This window comes from Nannobrachium achirus (assembly GCF_963921795.1).
Source record: "Nannobrachium achirus genome assembly, chromosome: 18".
Lineage (NCBI taxonomy): Eukaryota > Metazoa > Chordata > Actinopteri > Myctophiformes > Myctophidae > Nannobrachium > Nannobrachium achirus.
The window spans coordinates 41,210,537-41,232,945 of record NC_137825.1 but is presented as its reverse complement, the minus strand read 5'-3'; the positions used below and the strand labels follow the sequence as shown (position 1 = coordinate 41,232,945).

General features: G+C 41.3%; 1 protein-coding gene across 1 annotated transcript in view; it reads left to right on the top strand.

Annotated features, from left to right (window-relative positions):
- The window catches only part of ryr2a (ryanodine receptor 2a (cardiac)), a gene marked incomplete at both ends in the record, with an annotated part of 292,426 nt that overhangs the window by 86,256 nt on the left and 183,761 nt on the right, over positions 1-22,409 (top strand). The window contains 4 exon segments of the mRNA XM_080747428.1: positions 2,156-2,275; positions 2,805-2,909; positions 13,912-13,932; positions 18,264-18,278. Of these exon segments, the coding sequence (XP_080603554.1) occupies positions 2,156-2,275; positions 2,805-2,909; positions 13,912-13,932; positions 18,264-18,278 (261 nt within the window).

Here is a 22,409-nt window from a genome sequence, read left to right as displayed (position 1 = left end):
AAAGGTTAACGTTTTGTCACTGATCTTCAGACAGCAGACAAATGGTGGAGAAGGTCACAGGGACCGCAACAATACTGACTCACCTAAAACATCTTGTTATCCTGCTGTAACAAAGTGAGTTTTAATGGAGCGTCCATCTCTCTCTCTCTCTCTCTCTCTCTCTCTCTCTCTCTCTCTCTCTCTCTTTCTCTCTGTTACTCACTCATCTAATCTTGTACCTCATCAGATGTATGGATATTTGGGGTGCTGATAGCCTAGTGGATAAGACGCATACCAGCCTCACTGCCTTTGCTGTGCTGCGTGTCATTCCCTGTCAATCTTCACTACTACTATTCAATAAAAGCCCAAATATATTTAAATATAAAAAGAAGTATGGGCAATTGGGCATAGTCATAAATTGCTGACCTCTTGGAAAGTATATTTTGTAATGAACATAGTTACTTTTTACTTATAGAGTTCCCCTCAGAGCCCTCTAACCAGCCTCATCGAACTTTTTCTGTCAGTGAAGCCGGTTCATCTGCTGCCTCTTAAACTTTTATCTCCCGCCTTATGCTAGACTCTAATGGCCTCTTTAAAACATGACAGAGCTGCTCATCTTCACGCAATGCAATTGCTGTCCTAGAGATGTATTAATCTCTGTCTCTGACAAATAGATTAACAATCCTGTAGAGAATCATAGAAGTGTCTGTGTGTGTCCTCTGTGGCAAATGATGAGCTTGTTACCTCATAGGTGCATAATATGTTAGTGTGCCGTGGATTTCTTTGATATAAATGCATCATCTGTGAATCTCTCTCAATCAATTAATCACTCAATCTTTATTCAAGCAATCTGTATTCACATCACATGTACAAATAAAACAGAGTGAAATTCTTATTTGTGCCGGCTCATCAACTTTGCAGTTAAAAGTGAGCGGTGGATTTGGGAAACCACAAACCCCAAATTTGCTTTGTTCCAAGTGTTAAAGGGGTATCCAATGCGTTGACCTAGTATGCAAGGGGGTCTTGACCAGGTGTCAGTATGTATGTGATGTTGGGGGTGAGAATGTGTTGTGTGCATACTGCTCACCAGAGGCATTCACATGGATTAACCAGGTGAGCTTGTAGATCTGCTGTTTTTGAAAAAATAGTGAAAATGTTGGCAAATCTTTGAATATATATATTTTTATATATGCTCCTGGGGGTCCCTGGAACAAAATATTTTGAGATGGGGGTCGATGGACCTTTGGACCTCAAGGTCATGGGTTCGATCCTGGGTATCGCCAACTCATCGTATGAGTATAGCACGGCTTTGGTGTGGCAAGTAGTGCGGCAAGTACTGGGAGCTGATGGTACAGTAGGTGTGGCGCTCCACCTCAGCAATCCATCTCCCAGCGGTCTAGCGCATTGTAACGGGGACAGACTCCCGCTTGTTACCGGCTGATGCCAACCTAATTGTTATTTTGATTATACTTGGAGAAAGATTTTTTTCTAAAAAGTACAGAAAGTGTTAAAATTATGTTTTTATGTGGCCACACCCACCTGTTCATTACGTATGCCTGGTTGTCAGCTGGGTGTTGACCAAGCTGAAGTTAGCCACACCCACAGATGTTGTTGGATGGTGAAAAGGGGAGGGGATGATATTATGATGTCACTATATCTGTGTATTTCAACTGGGCCTTTTGACTCAGAGGCTTTCAGCTTTCAGGAAGTAACCAAAAATACACAGGGAAGACATATTTCATATATTTTATAACCACACCTGGGGGACTATTAGAGTCAATTAGACACATACAAAACTGAAAAAGTAACTATGGCACCACCTCTTTAAGATTAAAGAGTATTGGAAGTGGTCAAACTAGCAATAAAATACATGTTCAATCTCCCAGAAAATGATCTCAGATATTTATTAATAAAGCTAAGATTTAAGCCTCAATCTGACTCAATTTCTTCAATTGTGTGGCTGTATGACTACCAACACCATCACAATTTTACATATTGTTCTAAGTTTATGAAACATAGCGCTAGTTTAACGGAGGTTCCTTTCACGCTGGCCTTGGCATACAGTAACAACATTTTTCAGTCTTGAGATTTAGTTTTGCTTTAATCAGTGCATTATTTCATTCCTGGGTGTGCCGGGGACTGATGGACATTATTGTCATGTCTCTGTGGTCCACAGGAAGATGAAGTGGTCCTGCAGTGTTCGGCCACCGTCCAGAAGGAGCAACAGAAACTGTGCTTGGCTGCCGAAGGCTTTGGGAACAGACTCTGCTTTCTGGAGTCCACCTCCAACTCCAAGGTACGGCGGCCGACATTTTGAAAATAAAAAGTTTCAACCTGGCGTTGTGAACTTTTAGATCAGCTATTTTACGCTTCAGCTATTCAGAAATAGCTGATCTTCAAGTTCACAACATTGTCAGCAACATTTGAATGAATTGGAAAGCTTTGGGGGGAAATATTTCTTGTCCTTCTTTTATTTTAGGAAGATTTTGGGATGCCAGGGTAAAAGTAGTCAGCAGTGTATCCAATATATACTGAACAGCGCCTTTTTGCTATTCATGGGTTGCATTTGTAGTCCTACACCAGCCATGTTGAAGACCAACACAGATGTTTTGATTAACGTAGAACATTGGTTCTATGCCAGACAAATTGAACACCTGTGTTGGTCCTCAATATGGCCGGTTTAGGACTACAAATGCAACCCATGAATAGTTTTGTGTTTGTGTGTTTGCGTTTCAGAGTGTGTTCCAAACTCTGTCCATCCATTGCGCTGGCAGAGCAAGTCCCTGTCAGTCATACTGTTTAGTTTTTGTGTGTTTTTGTTTCAGAATGTGCCTCCAGACCTGTCCATCTGCACCTTTGTGCTGGAGCAGTCCCTGTCAGTGCGGGCTCTCCAAGAGATGCTGGCAAACACTGAGGAGAAGGCCGAAGGGGTGAGGAAACACACGCACGCACACACACACACGCACACACTCGCATACTATGCCAATATGCACTCACCTTTTATAGACACTGTAAATACACACAGACACGCGCATGCGCACGCACACGCGCACACCACACACACACACACACACACACACACACACACACACACACACACACACACACACACACACACACACACTCTTTTGAATCCAGGCACACCTGGTAGAAGTAACCGTATCTTCCACTATACTGAATCTGTGTCCTTCGGGGAAGGAGCCTGTGACAGAACAGAAGGACCTGTGTCCTTGCCTGTGACCTGCGACATGTGTACCTATGATTCACCAATAAGTGACAGTATGTTGTAAATAATAAGTATTAGGCGTTCAGGTGGGCAAAGGTCAGCAGAACTTTGTTCTCTGTAACACTATGTCACTCATAAATAATGTCCCAATTTCCTGAGGTGGTCAAATTGAAAGAAATGTTTGGGCACAGCCCCTCTGCTCGACCAGCAGACATCAGTGTCCCGGGCCGCAGGCCATGGAAAATATTATTTTCGGACAAAAGAGCATTACATTTCTGATGGTGAGTCCATTGGCTCTAATAACATTAGAGAGAGATTTTGGGGGAGATAGTGAAGTGATGCGCCATTCATGGTGCGTGAAACACAGGATTGTGTTGTATGCCAGCCTTGCCTCCTCTCAACGCCAGCATTTGACCCGGAAACAGAAGATGGAATATTCTTATGACTATCGCAGACTCGCAGTGTGTTCTGTTCATTACTTGCCTCTGTGTACTGTGCATGATGTGTAGGGGACTTTTCAATACAGCAGCTAGGCTTTATAGCCTTGCTGTGTGTGCTGTTTCATCAGAGTGCTTTAGCCTGGGGGAGCGTATGCTACTGTAGCACTGCAGAGAGAGAGAGAGAGAGAGAGAGAGAGAGAGAGAGAGTGTACACATTTAACCAAATGAACCCTTTTGGTTACATTTTCTAAATATATAGGCGTATTATTTAATATATATAAAGTGATATGAATTACAATGCATTTTGTTAAAAGGACTGTTCACCTCTTATCACAGGATCCTTTTGTGGTAATCACAAATATCAGTTTTAGTCTTTTAGTTTTAGTCTATTGTTTTGTCTTACCTTCCTAAAGCTTAAAGCTTAAATTCACCCAAATTGCTAAATAATTATTTTAGACAGCCTTTATTCTTTTTACCACTATGTGCCATTGAGATTCAAAATATATTTCACAAGCTATATCTAGCCAGCGAGTTAGAAATAAAAGAGCCAGGGAATTGCTAGGGTTTGCTTCTGATGCTTTGTTGCAGCTTGTGTTAGTTTCATAAATTATGAATCTCAGGGTCCAAGGATGGCCTGCCAAAACCTCTGGCTCCTTGACGACTTTTGTAAGACAACTAACATACAGTACTTGAAAGTATAGTTTGTGTTAGCCATTTCCTCGTATTTCAGAACCATTTTAATGAGCTCATCCTTCCCCAAAATATCGATTTGTCTGAAATGTGGGAAAAAGACTATTCCAAAGGGCATCCAGTCATATTTATAAGCATTGAGTGTACATTATGACTCATATTGTTTGAACTACACTCAAGATTTGTACAAGATTGTTATTGTTAGCCCCACTGTACAGTACATTGAGTTTTGACAGTATATTATTGAAACCTAGAGTTGCATGACATTTCTTTTGTTAGACTTTTTAAATGGGGGGCATACCTCCAACTCAGGGATCATTGCCATGTTTTCGCCATGGTCCATTTGGTTCCATTTGTACATTCCCAGAGTTATGGTGATCCTTGCAAAAAAAAAGTTTGAGAACTCATGATGTGGCAGTGTCTTGTAAATCAGTGTCATACTGTACAGAAAACCTGCAGACTTGACATTCAGTAATTGGGTATTATGATAAAAAAATCACACCCGTGTGAAGTGGAGCTGTGTGTGTGTGTGTGTGTGTGTGTGTGTGTGTGTGTGTGTGTGTGTGTGTGTGTGTGTGTGTGTGTGTGTGTGTGTGTGTGTGTGTGTGTGTGTGTGTGTGTGTGTGTGTGTGTGTGTGTGTGGATCATGTGTACCGATTTTTGTGACATTTGAAGAAAATATGTAGGAAAAGGAGCAAAAAGTGTGTTTTGGAGAAAATCCTTGAAATCATTATGAACCTCCTCTCCAAGTCTTGAAACTCTAGCCCCTATGGTTTGCGAGAGACAAATAATTGAATGTGAGTTTTTGCGATTCCCATTATAAGTCAATGGGGAAAATTAATTCACTAATAAATTAATATCAATTAAACTATAGAACCTTTCTCTTAGAAAAGTAATAGCCCACGATTCCCGAGTAAGCCGTTCGATTTGACATATGGCGCGAGTGTGTGGTGGCAAAACTGTGGGACTAGTGGCGTGCCGAAGTTCAGGCTACATACAGACACACACACAGACAGACAGACAGACAGACACACAGACAGACCCACACGGCCACGTATAGGGAGCCTGTGCTTCACACAGCTCCAAAAATAACATTAATGGTGTGTAAAACAGAAAATCTAAGATTTGCCATGGACACAGGGATCATCAATTTGTCCGTACACAGACAAAAGTGTCTGTGGGAAGACTTGGCCTTGTCCGTGGCAAAAACACAGGGGTTGACACTAAGGTCTCAGAGGCACTTGCCTGTATGGAAAGTACAGGTCATGTTCTACTTGCCAAAAGGTCATGCCCACTTGGCCGAAAAGTAAATCGTCCATTATAAGATGATAGGTAAGATTTTAATTACCGCTCAACACTTTTCTTTACTTTCTGGTGCTGTGCGATAAAATGTCATACCAATACATATATGGCTATGATTGAATATGTCTATGGTTTCACACTTGTTATTTTATAGCCTATTTTTCACACTTGTTATTTTATAGCCTATTTTTAAGTGTAGCAACAGTAAAAACAGCACATTATAGGTAGACAGTGCTCTTATTGTATACGTCACAGACCAGACCAGACAGAGCGCGCTGGCCACATTCAGGTGTTTAGACAAATATCTGGTGTTGTGTTTATAGACGGTCTCATCCACTCTCAAATGAGCACTTGCCCGGTCGGGTAAACTGAAAGCAAACTTCACCTGCCCGAAAGTTTTATTTACCTGTCGGGGGCAGGTGGGCAAGCCTTAGTGTCAATGCCTGATACAGTATTAGATTTTGTTTTTACACACCATTATAATGTTCTTATCTTGATCAAAGGTCCAATTACTGAATGTCAGTCTCCAGATTTTCTTCAGAATATGTATGACACTGATTTATTTTGACACTATGACAGCAGTTCTCAAACGTTTTATTTTCAAGGATCCCCATAACTCTGAGAGAGTGAACACATTGAACCAATTTGGTTTCATTTGTACACTCTGAGTTACATGCCTGTAATGGTCATTTAGGTCTAGCTAATGTGTTTGTCTACTCATTTTATGTCTGTGGCAAAAAATAGTATCTTGACAAAAATGTCCACCACAGGCCAGCATGGCGATGACCCCTGCACGGACAAGGCCAAGTCTTTGCCACGGACACATTTGTCTGTGTACGGACATATTAATGACCCCTGGTCCAACCTACAGGGGCGTCACAAGGGGGGGAAAGTGGGACTGAGTTACTGGGGTCCAAGGTGGAGGGGCCTGGAGTTATATTTTATAGCAGATATACAAGCTCACAGCGTGGCTGCGAGCTTGTAGATATTTTAGAAAAGTCGTGAAAGCGTGTGCATATCTTTGAATACAGTATATTTATTTTTTAAGCAAACATTTGTAACTCAAATTTTGCTTCATGGGGTCCCTGGAACTACATATTTTGAGATGGGGGTCCATGGTCAATTACATATCATACATATCACTTTGGGGGTCCTTCACATGAAAAAGTTTGAGCACCACTGACACAGAAACATTTTTTTTCAAAAAACCTTAGGATTTGAAACATTTAAAGACAATTTTTCAAAAATAGCAGATCTACAAGCTCGCAGCGACGAGACACTTGGGTGTCACTCTGTGAGCTTGTATATCTATTTTTCAATAGTTAAAGTACCCAGGGCCCAGAATTTGGTGAGACACCCCTGCCAACCTGAAAAACCCTCCCATGTTTGATAAAAGTTAGCCACCCTTGCCATTTACTGTACCATGATCTCTCCTGATGCTCACTCACACCACCAGATACAGTACCAATTCACTCTTTGATCTGACACACGCAAATACAATTCACTGTAGTTATGAGATTTCAAAGGGTTTGACGTTTATTTATATTTCACCTTACAAACAGGATTTTCTTTTTTGGGTGGGTCTAATACAAGCAACCCCATAATAAAATAAGGATGGAACACAAGACAAAAAAGGTATTCTATTAACAGCATATTTATACTATAATTAGTTTAATTTCAAGTGTTCAACTACAAACTAGACAATACTGAACACAACATTGCTTTAATACTACACTTTGGCCTCCACATTTGTGTGTGTGTGTGTGCGTGCGTGCGTGCGTGCGTGCGTGCGACATCATTCTACTTTGAAGAACGGTTCAGGGTTCGAATGTGTCAGCCTCTGCTCAGCCTCCCTCAACTTGGCCATTTCTTTACCGAAGTCTTTCTCCATCTTCGTGATGGTCGTGTGGTGGGTTTCCATCATGCTTGCGTTCCAGCCTTTGTCAAATGCAGGCCTAATCCACCTGGGGCCAGGGAGGGTGCAAATGGCTGATGAATCCCGGATGAGATGGAAATGATCACTGGACCTTTGGAAACACGTAAGATCTTGACGTTTCTTCTCAAGTTCGGCAATTTGCTTTTTTAGATCTTTCTTCTGCCCCGTGGCCTGTTTCTCAACTGCCCTCTGCCAGAGCTCAAACGTCTCATTCATATCATTACCGCCTTTCTCCACCACCGTCATCAGACTGGAAAACACTTGGAGGTGTTCAAATCCCGCGTTAGCAATCTTGGTCTTCTCAAGCGCTTCTGTGGATTTCAAATCCTTCAGCTTCCTTTTGCGATCCTGAATCATCCCCTGGACCTTTGCACTCATTTGCTTGGCCTCGGCCTTCCTCACAAGCCCCTCCGTTTCAGTGGACACCGTGTCATGCCCGTTGTGTTCCAGTTCGGCACATAACTCACAGATACACGCGCGGTCTGTCTTGCAGAACAGCCGCAGAACCTTGTTGTGTTTCTGACACACTCTGTCCGCGGGGTTCTTCACGGGGAGTATAAGCGTGTGTTTCTTGAAAGAGGCGACTCGTTCATGAGGCTCCAGGTGAGCCCTGCAGTAGGAGACCAGACACATGAGGCAGGAGTAGAGAGCCTTCCTTTTGCTTCCAACGCACACGTCACATGGCACCTCCCCTGCTTTAACCACCTCCTCCCTGTCACTCGCCGGGCCTGGTTTCTCCTTCAGCTGGTCAGCCATTTCAGCAAGGACTGTGTTAACCTTCAGCATAGGCTGGCCCCAGTATTCCAGTTTACACAAGGGGCATCTGACGCTCTTGCGAGGTCTTGCCCAGCAGTGAGTGATGCACGCTTGGCAGAAGGTGTGGCCACATGGGATGGTCACAGGTTTGGTGAAGACATCTAGACACACGACGCAGCAGAGCTGCTCCTCCAACAGCTTTCTGGAAGAGGACATCTGGGAGAGAGAGAGTTAAAATAGTGCAAGGTTAAAAGCTTTTGAATGACAAAACTGACAATACTGACAGAAACTTGATTGATGTCACCGTGATCCGAGTCACAGATCACACTCTCTCATCTAACCAGCTCATTGTGGCAGTTTGAGTTTATATACCCTGACGCAAAGGTGCCGTGTCATACCGTGTCACTTTCAATATTAAGCCCATATCTTGGAATGCCTCTATATGGACATATTGTGTCAGTTTCATGTGGTCTATGATGTCAGACATCTACGATGTCAGTCATCTCCATATTTGGGAAAAGTTCAATTTTAGCATTTTCCCATTCAAGGCAATGGAGAAAATGTATTCCAGAATAAATTAATATAAATTAAACGTATATACTTATATAACGTATCTCTGCATTCAAAATGCATGCAGATGAGTCCCAATGAAGACGGTCAATTTGACAGATGGAAAGAAAGTCAGACAAATACTATCAGGTTGCCTTGTTAGAGCAACCACACTAAATTACATATTAATTTGGGTATCCTTGCAACTCTATATTCCTTTTAAATATGTTGAATCTAGAGTTGCAACATCAACCATTGACAGCCTTTACATCTAAAAAGAAATATGTGTGTAGGGCAAACAGACTATAGTACTTGTCCGACTTTCTCTCTTTCCGGATAAACTTTATTTTGCCGTGCTACTCCTCACAATTTTTGTGGGATCTCCATATATGGGCATTAAGGGACAAGGACTCGCGTCACAGGTTTTATTAGCCTCACAACACCCTTTTTTTTCTGGTGGTTTCTCTCTACTACTTAGAGCACTGATCCGATGTAGAACACACCTGTATTTTTCCGTATCCACTCTAGACCAGACATTTATTTGATCCAATAACTTGTGACTCATGGTTGATGTTGCAACTCTAGACAAAACATAATAATCGCAAATTGCAGCTAGGGATCACCTCTAGCAATAAACAGTTTGCACTTTACCTTTACAGGGGAATGCAATCCTCAAGATGTGTGCTTATGATGATGTGAAAATGAAAGCCTGTTGATCCATATCCTGCTACCTTCTCAGTTCAGCTATGACTGGGGAAGCAGGGATTGAATTAGACACACCTGGCCTGACTCAGAGTTAGGTGTGACTACACACCTGTTGTGCAGCAAGTTAATCAATGCAGCTGAGTCATCACAACAAGAGAGACAGCCTCTGTTATGATAGGGTGGGTATCTATCTTGAATGTTTGTGATGACTTGGAGTGACACACTGTATCTCTGAGTAGCCTCCCCTGCCTTCTATGGACTGGAGAACCTTGTTGTCTTTAGTGGTGGTGGTTTCCTCTTCTCCACGGTCTCGGTTTCCTCTGACATCTTTTAATTTAACTAATAATTTGGGTCTGTGTTGAAGAGACAAGCAGATATAATATGGCATTATATACAATGGCATTCCTATGTATTTCACATTTTCAAAAATGTGTTGTGATCTTAATAATAATAATATAATATTGTAGATCAGCTATTTTCGCTACTATGAATACAGGTACGCCCTAAGATTTTGACTTGCTCTTTGGTGTGCCTTTGGCACAGAAAGTTTGTATGTTATCACCTTAATAATATTACAGTATCATTCTTGGGCCTTGTGATACCTTTATTTTTTTTGCATAATAATGCAACTGCAATTCAGGGAAAGCATTACAAAATAACCCTTTGAATTCACACCTAGAGTAATACACATGATAAACTTGAAACTTGATAGACGTATCAATACTTGTTGGTTGTATTTTGCAGTTGAAAATATGTCCTTTTCTTTGAGCACAAGGTTATAAGTCATCAGGAGATTCATGTAGTAGAATCTTCCTAAAGGGGCAGCTGACTAAATCCACAGTAGTACATAATTCTCTGTAACATTAACAACTGGGAGAGTACTGCAGTATGTGAACGTCATCGGAAGAGGTTTTCCAGAGCTCAGGTACAGTAAGAGGTGTTGGCAAGAAAGAGAGAGAGAGGGAGAGAGCCTATTGTATTTCACCCACACAGTAACCCAGCCAGTGCTGGCTTGAGCATCTCAAAGAAGAGACGCATTGTCCATGCAATAACCAGGCAAGATTATAGTGTGTGTGTGTGTGTGTGTGTGTGTGTGTGTGTGTGTGTGTGTGTGTGTGTGTGTGTGTGTGTGTGTGTGTGTGTGTGTGTGTGTGTGTGTGTGTGTGTGTGTGTGTGTGTGCGCGTGCGCGTGGAGAGAGAGAGAGTGCAAGAACAAAAACGTTGCTTGACAAAACTGATAATACTGACTTTATGCTAAACAATTGCCAAATACATATTAATGTGGGGATCCTTGACACACACACACACACACACACACACACACACACACACACACACACACACACACCTTAGATCAGGGGTCTTCAACAGGGGTCCGCGACCCCTAGGGGGTCCGCGGAGGTACTGCAGGGGGTCACGAAATTATTGCTTAAAACATTTTTTTTTTTTTTTTTTTTGCCATTTTCCACATTTATGTTAAAAAATAAATCATGATTCTATCCATTTTGAATAGCTTGAATACATGATTACTATGCAATTGACAGATTGTTGATATTATTGACATTTGTTCTCAGTTAATAAGTAGTATGTTTAGAAATGGTAATGGTACGGCCCACCCTGCTCGCTGTAACTTGTACTTGTTTAAAATAAAAAATATGTCGTAGCCCGACCCCCCCCCCCCCACCCTACGAGGTGGTAGGGGGTCCCTGCTCCATCTCCCCATCAGTTTGGGGGTCCCCGGCCTGAAAACGTTGAAGACCCCTGCCTTAGATACATCTTGTGTCTTTAGGCTGACACTGAAGATTGCATTTGCCAGTCTGTGTTCATGACTGTGGTAGGTGACTCATTTGGACTGGACACACTGTGACAGAGCTGCTGGATGGCATGTGCTCTGACTGGACTGAATGTGTTTATTAAATCATCATCCAGCCATTACATGCCTGCCAGACACTTCAGAGAAAATAATTACACACACACACACGCACATGCGCACACACACACACACGCACGCACGCATGCACGCACGCACGCACGCACACACAGAGGGACGATGACTACAGTGCAAGAGACTGGCTATGAAGCATTTCATATTATTATACAAATTATTATATTACTGTCTTTAAACCAGTTTTGTTTTTCTTCTTTTCAGACTTACATCAATGCAATAACAGCTGTTCACCAGTGTTGCCAACATTATATAGGTCACAAAATAAGGGTTTTGAATTGAATGTCAGTTCATCAGAATTAGCATTCCCTTTAATTTAAAATGTTCATTTTATATATAAGTATTAATAGTACTAAGTTAAGAGTATTAATCAGTAGATACACTTTATTTGTGTGTGGCTATGTACCATGCATGGTACAATCTATACTGAGGCTACAATATTTTTGTAGCCTCAGTATCAGTTTTCCTGTGATTTGATTCCAAATATTTTGCAACTTTTTGCATATTTCGCAACTTCTCACATATTTCACAGCATAAAATCACATAAAACCGACAACTTCTCACATATTTCGCAGCATAAAATCACATATTTTGCAACTTTTCACGTATTTTGAGTAAGAATTAGTCAACTAAATCTACAGTTGACTTTGTCGACAAATTATTATTTTGGCAGGCGTCGTAATGGCTGATTTTACACTTTGTTGTATGCTGAAAATAGCCAATCCACAAGCTCACAACGCGTCTCAGCGCAATGCATTGTGAGGTTGTAGATCTGCTCTTTTCAGAGCGCAACACCCGAGCGCAACAAAACACGAAATGACTTGTCTTTCAGTTCTACTGGATCTTTTCTCCCTCCCTAACATTTTAGTCAATTATTTACATGTGTAGACTAAATTGTCAATATTTAGTCTTAGTTTAAGTCATCCCAGCTTAGTTTTTATTTCGTTTTTGTCCGAGAAAAAAGGTAGACCTTTTTTTTTCGTCATAGTTTTGGTCGCCAAAATTAACACAGGTATGTATAGTATTTACGTACTGTACATACGTACTGTATGTACTTTATTCTTGTCTCTTCCCTCTAAAGTAGAGCAACCCCAGCTCATGTCACTACATGAATGACATCATGAAACAGAACCACCTTTTGATAGTGAAACTTTAAGAGCGTGAAAGTTGGGTCATACTTATTTGTGCAGCTTTTGTTCACAGGTACAGGACGGCCACTTTATTATTATTATTATTATTATTATTTATTGTATTTATTTTTTACTGATCATACACACTGTTCAGATCATGTATTGCAAATACATGCATCGGTGTTCATCCAGCCAAGGGTCTGCAAGGCTTCAGAGTCATAGGAATGGAGTTACCAGCATCAGCATAGCGTGATGCAGAAAACACATACATCAAATTTTAGTAATTACAAACATAAGATTTGATTATTTTAGGTGTGTTGGTTGCTACTCTGGTTGTTAATGAGGGGCAATGAAAGCCCGGCACACTTTAGATGAATTTGTAACTTTCTGAAATGTTTACTGCTTAACTGTATATATTGTATCGGTACAATGTAGCATCACAAGAGCTGGTCAGTTTTTGTGCAAATTAAATGAACTGTTCACAGTTTTGAAGCTATAATATCATATCAGTTCTATTCCTATGGCTGCTTGTCCTTGTGTGTGATAACCACCCTCCCCCACTCTCCTTTCCACCTGCCCAAAAGAGTCAAATAAATAACGTTTCTTATAGTCAGAGAACATTTAACAGCCTGACACCCTTGTCCTTGAGCAGTGTGTGAAGTCTGTGTTATGCTATTTTATATTTCGTCGTACGTTGCTGCCGCGTGCTGTAAATAGCTGATTGACAAGCACACAATGCATTGCTTCACAGCACTTGGTGTTTTGTTATTTCCGCCGCCACTCCGTCATGCAACGGATTATAAATTAATTGTAATGCTGAGTCGGGCTGATTTTGGTTCACTCTTATTTGACCACATTAGCAGTGGGGAAAACTGCAGTGTACAGTGATTATTTTGAACTGTAGTTTTCTTCATTGCTTTGACTATATTCCAGTGATATGAGCCAGCAGCAATTAGCCATTGGTGCTGCTGCAATCTCTGATAGGCAATTTTGAATACCATTTTTGATCTTTGTCTATTAAATAAATATTTAAGCTAAAAAACACACAACACACAACATAACCTCTTTCCTTCCCTTCCAATAAAGCATGACTTTATCAGTTTCCTCTTTTCATTTTACAGTTCTAGTTCTTTCTAATGGAATAAATGTTATTTTTGTTAGTTTTCTGTTTGTTTGTTTGTTTGCTTGTTATTTTGTTCCTCATAGAACGATTATGGCAACTTAATTTCTCCTCCTTTCTCATTTCCACACAGCATGTAGATGTGGAAACATGGGTAGGTGTTCCTTTCTCCTCCACGTCTGTCATTGGCATTATGATCGCCATCTCAATGTTTATTATTGTAGTCATACAGACATAAGCATCACGTGGACATTATCACCGCAAGTCTCTTTGTCTTTGTGTTTTCTGTGGCTACACTGTGCCTTCGGACAGCCATTGCCGTCAGTGGGCTAATATACAAAATGTAGAAGACACGAGTTAGCTTGTCGTAGAGATTGTACATCTTTGGAGCACTGATTAGATGCGATAATATACGTTTCAAGCCTGTTGAGTCATGCTGCAGCGATAAGCAAAATGCCATGTAGAGCTTTTGATTCAAGTATTGCATTCTTTCAAAATGCAGTCTTCTTTGAAAGTCTTGTATTCTTTCAAAGTTCCCTTGAATGGAAGACCACTAATAATACCCCTGAAACATTCAGCATGTTGTGGAGAGATTCAGATGGTTTGTTTCACTGGCCTTCTGATTATGGTTCATCAATAACCGTTCATGGTTCTGTCCATAATCTGAAGCCAGACAAAAGGGGAATCATGCCACATAAATCCCAAATATGTTTCTCTTAATTGACATGATTATCTCTTTGACATTACCACAACCAGGTGCGAATACTTGTATAATCAGTAACAACCATTGGGTGACACTTAGAAATTGTTTAACAGAGCTTAAAGGAGTATTTCACCCCCACCTTTTTTCTATTGATTACTCATGCCATGGAGACTTGAGTTCAATCATTTATTTTTGTATTTGTCGCATTACTAAGACAAAAAATGTATTATAGTAAATTGACCCCCATTGACCGCAGGATGGAGACCTCTGAAGTAGTTCACCCATCGGGAGTGTACTACTCCTTTAATTAAATGATAAACAGGAGAGGTATTTATTTATTTTGAATCCACAAAATGATTATTTTACATGTATTTTTTCCAAGCTTCTGATGTTCTGACATTTACAGCTTGTTAATATTGATCTCACATCAGAACCAAGGGATCTAGGTTGAAAATCTGCAAAGTTTTCCTACATAACCTTTCCAAGGATTGTGGAAAGGGATCAACTTCAATGTGTTATGTTATTTAGAAGTTCTATTAGTCTTGTTGAATGCATTCCGGTCAACTTCCCCACCAGGTTTCTAGGTTCCAACATACAGCACATTAACAACACTGCTGCCTTCATAATCAGTACCGTGTCTCCCTATTGTTATTCTTCTTTTATAGATCTTTACAATGCTTTTGAATCATGCCACTCTCTGTTATACTGTAGATTGCTCAATTCAAGCTGTGCCTTGGCTGGTAAACTATCTGTCGGATGCAGCCCAGTGCATTCAATGACACAGTGTCATGGTTTAAATGATGATGCAGTGCTACACTAATGCAGTGATGCTGTGCTACACTGAAGTGTCTTTATGGATGCAATTCGCCTGCAAGCTATAATGATGTGTTGTGTGTACGTGCGCGGCGAGTATGTGAGTGTGTGTGTGTGTGTGTGTGTGTGTGTGTGTGTGTGTGTGTGTGTGTGTGTGTGTGTGTGTGTGTGTGTGTGTGTGTGTGTGTGTGTGTGTGTGTGTGTGTGTGTGTGTGTGTGTGTGTGTGTGTGTGTGCGTCCACGCGTGCGTGCTTTTATTTCTATAGAGCACCAAAGTCTGACGTAATTTACATGTCCTACCTGGGTCGCGTTTTTTTCCACCATTCTGAATTCCCATAGACTTTTTCTTTTTTATATCGTATCAAATAAGAACTGTGTTCCAAAAGCAACGCTAATGTTGCTCCCACGAAATTAGTTAAATTTTTGCCAGAAACAGACGGTCAAATACTGTATGAGTGACTGACTATCATAAACGATACAGAGCCACCTCCCCGACAATATTGCAGAGACAGTTCTTTTCTTTTTGGACCACAATGCATATATGAGACGATTTTAACACTTTGACTGCCATAGTTTTGCCATAACTAATGTAGATTACTGCCAATTAAGGCTTTTTCCTAATGTATTTACCTGAGCGTACCAATGAGCGTGTGGGGGCTCCCGTTCACGCCGCTATGATCAGTGTGTAAGTTATAGTCTATAGAAAAACAGTCAGTTTTGACCAAACGCGTGATATGGGAAAAGAAGCCAATAAATGCATTTTTCTGCAGCCAGGATGAATGCAATTCAATGGACACTGTATATCGCCGGATGTCACATTTCGCAAGGCATCATGGGAATCTGAGTATTTTACCTCACTCCTGGCCGTGGTAGCGTGGGGGCTATTGGTTACCATGGTCACGCCAGGGAACGTGTTAACGGGGCTGCGGCACTTCACACTTGCACACTTGCCAATATTCTCCATAGAGAAAAAAACGTCTGTGACCTAGGGGATGAACAAGTGACGTCAGGACTTCGGTACTCTATACTTGTGAGGAACCGAAAATGTCCCCACGATAGTTTAATATGAGAAATAGTGCGCAAGCTTGTTTGTCCATGCTGTGTGTGCATCGAAAAGTAATGTATGTTGGGCTCCATGCAGTCTGCTGTTAGTGTTGTTGTTTGTTGTGGTTTGTTTGTTTGTTTGTCTGTCAGCGCTCTTATTGTTAGCATTCTACTTGTCCTCATCAGTTTGTGTGGATATTCCCAGTTTGGGTGTTCCCAGTCTAACATCTTTCTCTGTTGAATGCAATGTAATGTATGTGACTGTGCACAGTCACACTTGTCCTTTTAGTGCAATGGTTCTCAAACTTTTACATAAAAAGGTCTCCCCTTAAAGGAGAATTTTGGACTACCCATTTTCTTACCTTAATCTGACCTTATAATATCCCAGAACGGTACCGTTTATTTCTGCGGTCGGAGCTGCGGTCTGGGATATTATAATATCAGTATTAAGAAAACAAGTATATCTGAATTCTCCTTTAATTCTGACAGTAAACAAATGGAACCAAATGAACCCCTTAGGGTCCATTTGGTTCCAGACTTGTAAGGGTCAATTTAGACCCTCCTCAAGGAACCCTGAGGGTCCACTTTGAGAACCACTGCTATACTGCATGGTTAACATAGAAACCCACCCTTGCCTCACAGCTAGAAGGTCCAGGGTTCGATTCCTGCTGGGGACGCTGTGGGCGTGTTCTCTTCTCTGCGTCATGTGCCCATACACTAGGTGGTTTTGGTAAAAGGGCCTTTCTGTGTGGAGTTTGCATGTTCTACCGCTGTCCCCTAGGGTAGGTATACCCTCACAAAAAACATGTAGTAATCCTGGTCTCTATACTGCCTCCCCCTGGCCAGCCTGATGGAGGGGAAAAGGAACTGGTTGGAATAACGTGTTCCTTCCACACGCTACATCCAACCAGGGAAACTCCCCACTGTCAAAGAAGCGGCTTGGCTTGGACTCCTCATGCATAGAAGGAAGCATGCGGTCAGTCCGTTGCTCTCCCCATGTTGGCAGAGGGAGTGTAGCGCCCAGGATTACATTTGACAATTGACACTGGTTGAAAAAAGTGGGTTACAAAATCGTGGGATTAAAAAAGAAGAAGGAAAAAAAAAACACATACAAACCTACCCGGAAATTATAGGATCCATTTGTACGCCGAACTAACACTCAGGACTATTGCTATGAATATGGAAATGATTCTGTTTGAAGTCTCACTGCCTGCAAAAACAGTGTTTTCTGTGTCCCAGCAGTCCTTACTCCTACAGTCTTGTCCCAGGCATTATGCAGCAGTGGTACAATCCCCGAAGACTGTACTAATGGAACCAAATGGATCCGTACAGGTTGCATCAGGTTCCATTTTGTACACTCTGAGTGTCCAAATGCACATAGATTTTACTAAGTAGTTAATAATCTATTGTAAGTCAATACATGTTACTCTTATATTGAAAATAACATAAATGTACTGTATATTAGGCCTGCAATTATTGATTATTCTATCAATTCTTCTTCTTCTTTAACGTTTTTTTTAATGTTTTTACATTTTCTAATGCTATATATCAACAAATTTCATTATGACACATTGCGCTCTGCAATTTTTATTAAATCAATTAAATTGATTAGTTCAATCAACCATTGCACCCCTAATGTACTATATATTTCAAAACATTTTAAGGGTTCCGTTTGTTTTCTACAAGCTGCGAACAAAACACGTGAGCAGTCTGGTGTTGTCTTTTAAAAGTAGTAAGTCAATTAAAAGGCAACTGTTCAGCAACCTGTAAGAAATCATACAATATAGTTCCATCCATCTGTACGATAGACGTACGGTAATTAGAAGTAAACCAAATAAGTAATATGGGATATTAATTGCATTGATATTGTATATTTCTGTGTGTATTAATTTATTGTTCTATTTATGTTTCTGCCCCTCCAACAGAAATTCATGATGAAGGTAAGTGTATTTTATTGTTTCTCTCTCTCTCTCTCTCTCTCTCTCTCTCTCTCTCTCTCTCTCTCTCTCTCTCTCTCTCTCTCTCTCTACCCTCTTTCTATTCACTATTCTATTTGTTTCTCTTTCCGGTGTCTCAAATACTGAGCTGTCTCCTCTTGTTGTGACCAACGCTCCATGACTGTTATGCCTCATTCACACTACAGATATATAGTTGAACGTTTTGCTTGGTAATTCAATGTAATCTCAATGGAAACCAGCTTTAAAGGCTGGATTCCAAGGACAGCCGACACGCCCAGCCTTTAAAGCTGGTTTCCATTGAGATTACATTGAATTACCAAGCAAAACGTTCAACTATATATCTGTAGTGTGAATGAGGCATTACTCTATTACTGCCGCTGTGTTCTGCACGTATAACATGTGACTCATCTGTCCGCTCCGCCTACATGCATTTGATCTCCTTTGTTTGTACAAACAACCCCTCGGTTCTTCTCAATTCGTCTAAATTCTTTCATTCTTTTTAACCCCGCCAGGTTGAAAGTGGTTAAGCAGTAGTGAAGTAGTGAAACAAAATGGACAAAATGTGTTTTCCAGCATCTCTCTACAGGGGGATTTGGGTCTGAACAAAGTTTGAGGGAAAACAGAGCAGATCTTGAGAGATCTGAGAGAGTTATCAGTTGTACAGCCGTAGACGTATACGTTTAAGGCAAATGTGTGGGTTTAGTATTTGGCATATATCTGAGCCCCAGAAGATATCATAGGAAAGGAGGTAGTATTAAACACTTGTTATGCCCAATGTCAACCTCGGTGACAATGGTTTCTAATGAGAGATAACTTGGATAAGGGAGCAGATGCAGCCTGCTGGTGGATGAGGAAGGGAAGGGCCTGTGTCTCTCAGATGAAGACACTATGCTGTGACAACAGAGCAGGTCTGCTGAGCTCCACTGGCTCTAATAATGACTCTCTCTATGATGGGATAGAGCCACGGGGCCATGATGGGATATGGCTGCTGTTACGTAACGCCGCGGTTCGCCGGGGCGGAATCCTTGTATGTCCAAAACCTTTTTATTATTGCAAAAAAAAAAAAGTAGCCTGACAGCACATTGCGGGTTTGAGTCCCATTCCCCTTTGCCTCATGTCTCTCCCCATCTCTCTCCCTGTTCCGTGTCTGTATCTACTGTAATCTATAAATAAAGGCCAAAAAGCCCAACAAAAATATCTTAAAAAAAAAACAACAACAGTTAAATAGTGAAAATAGAAAAAAGCTGTGAACTTGTAGATCTGCTACTTTCACACTTATGTGTTGAAGTAGACGTAGAGCATCGAATTACGGAAACACATGAACATTTTAAATATGGAGATACAAGGTTTCTGCTCCCCGACAGCAACAATAACCGAGTCTCTCATTTCTTCTCCTATTCATCTCATCTCTCCTCTCCTCTCTACTAATGTTGAATTCTGAATATGGCGACCATCAGACAGTTCCTTTTATGAATATTCCATTATGTTACATAACTGAACAGAAGTGTGTGAATAGATGAGAGAATAGACTGCCAGCCCCCTGGATGGTGATTGAATGGTTGTGTGTGAATCAAGTGGTTCTGATTTTCCAACGCGCTCTCGACACACACAGAATGCATTAGGAAGTGTTTTGTATTTTGTTCTCACAATATAAAAGATAGGATTCACATATAACCACTCAGACCTTATTGCGACAGAAGGTCGCATTTACCCTGAAAAACCTTGTCACTTGAGTGACCTTCCTTCCTTCCTTCCTTCCTTCCTTCCTTCTGTAACCTTCCTTCTGTAACCTTCCTTCTGTACAGGGAGTGATGTCAGTGTGATGTCAGCGAGTTGTGACATCACTACCTGTACGGGGCGGCTACACGAAAGACTAAAAAAAGAGAAGGATACACAAGAATAAGAAAGACAAAAAAAGAGGAGGAGGAGGATAAAGATACCAAAAGGAGAGAGAAGAAAGGGTGGATGAGGTACAATGTGTCTCAGAAAAGAAAATGTAACAAGGAGGTGGCAACGGGGCGGCTAGATAAAGTTATTAGGTCTGGATCCTACTTTAAGTCGACGCACAGGATTCCAGAAGTGTAGCGCTTATTCGCTCTTGTATCAAACTGGTACTCGAAACGTTCTTAGAATTTAAAGCTATACTGTGTAAGTTGCTCAACTGGTGGTCTGTAGCAGTATAGCAAACCGCGGTCGCGTTTGCTTTTTTCGTCCGTTTTTCGCTCGCGGACCGGGGCGTCAGACCACCGCGTCCGCCTCGCCGAGACGCTTTCAATGAGGTCTCCCGTGTCCTTCTACGAGCAGCGGTTGGGGAGTTACATGCTAGACTCCTCCAGTGTAAACACTGCAGTGTACTTCCTGAAGGCGTGTTTCCTAAACCCACCAGAGAGCCCGGCAGTGTATGTTCTGCGCTGTGATTGGCCGGCAGTGTATAACCCTCACTGTGATTGGCCGGTAGTGTGATGACGCAATTTTTCCGCGAAAACCGGTCCCGGGCAGGGATCATAGAAAACATATAAAGAGAAGGCTTTAGAAGCTGAAAATAACAGAGTGGGGGTTCTAAAACTTTAGAGATTTAACAGCTAGGACCATTTTAAGATTTGTTTTATAAAAAAAGTTACATGGTATAACTTTAATATATATTTTCTAAAGTAAATATGGGGGCGGCTGTGAAAAAAAGAGAAGAATAAAAAAGAAAAAAAGGAGGAGGAGGATAAAGATACCAAAAGGAGAGAGAAGAAAGGGTGGATGAGATACAATGTGTGGTATCCTCCTTGTCAAGCTCGACGTTGGGCATTTGGACCTATACATGGAGAAATGGAGCAAACCTGTTTGGCCTAAACATGGAGATGTGGTACAGAATGACTCATATATGGGCATAAAAAGTATGTCATGTGACATCACTTCCTGTACAGACAGTCAGACAGACAGCCATTGACTCCGGCCTAACAATGGCTACTGTCTATGACGGTAGTCCCATATGACATGATGGACAGGACTATCTCCATATATAGTGTTCTCCACATCTCCATGTTTAGGCCCTATCGCTCACACCCTAGGTGGGGTTGGCGATAGGGCCTTTCTGTGTGGAGTTTGCATGTTCTCCCCGTGTCTCCTAGGGTTGCTACCCTCACAAAACATGAACAAACTCCCCCCAGAATGACAACAACTAGAATCGTCAGAGAAACGCTGTGGTTGGCCAGATAGTCAAGAATTGGCGCGACCTCGCCCTTTAGGGCGAGGTCGCATGTCACCCTGAGGTCGCATTCCACCCTCAGGTGTCTTACTAGTACAGGTATACTTCATTTGACCGGGGTCCCCCAGGGGTCTATACTTGGTCCCCTCATTTTCTTCACTATTCCGATACTACAGTAGGGGTGGGCGATATGGTTGATAAATATCGCTGAGACGATACAATGTCTTCACGATACACCTTTTCAGAGATATCGTATATATCGTGATACAATGAGGGAGCCTTATAAAAGATCCTGTTGAATTGTTAATACAGAGATGCATTGCAGTAGTAAGTAAACTTTAAAATGTCAAAGTCTCCCCTTAACTCTGACAGTATACAATTGAAACCAAATGGGATTTGGATTCATTTGTATACTGTCAGAGTTACATACTTGTAAGGATCAATTTAAACCTCCCAAAAGGAACCCAGAGAGTCCATGGACCCCACATTGAGTACCAATGGTCTAAATGGTCTTACTCCTTTTTTTAGTTTTTGTTACCTTGTACTAGGTGGTTGTACTGTTAAGTAACTTGAAACATAACCATAAAAACCAACATGAAAAAGAATAGTGATAAGATTGTGTATCGTGATAGAGCTTGGGAAAATATCGTGACATTGTATTTTTCCATATCGCCCACCCTTACTACAGTATATTCTAAGAGCGTATATTTCTGAACAAGGGCGTTAAACTGCAGAAGCAAAGGGTTAACATGCTGTTCCCTCCACTGCCGGTAAACGAGTATACCTTTCTACCTTTCTTGTTTTTGTTGTGATGTCTGTCGTCTTATCAATCGTGGCATTTTTTGCCAGAAATTACTGCGTTCCATGACATAATTGCATCGGTGAAAGTGCCTGCAAATCTCGCTCTCTCCCTCTAT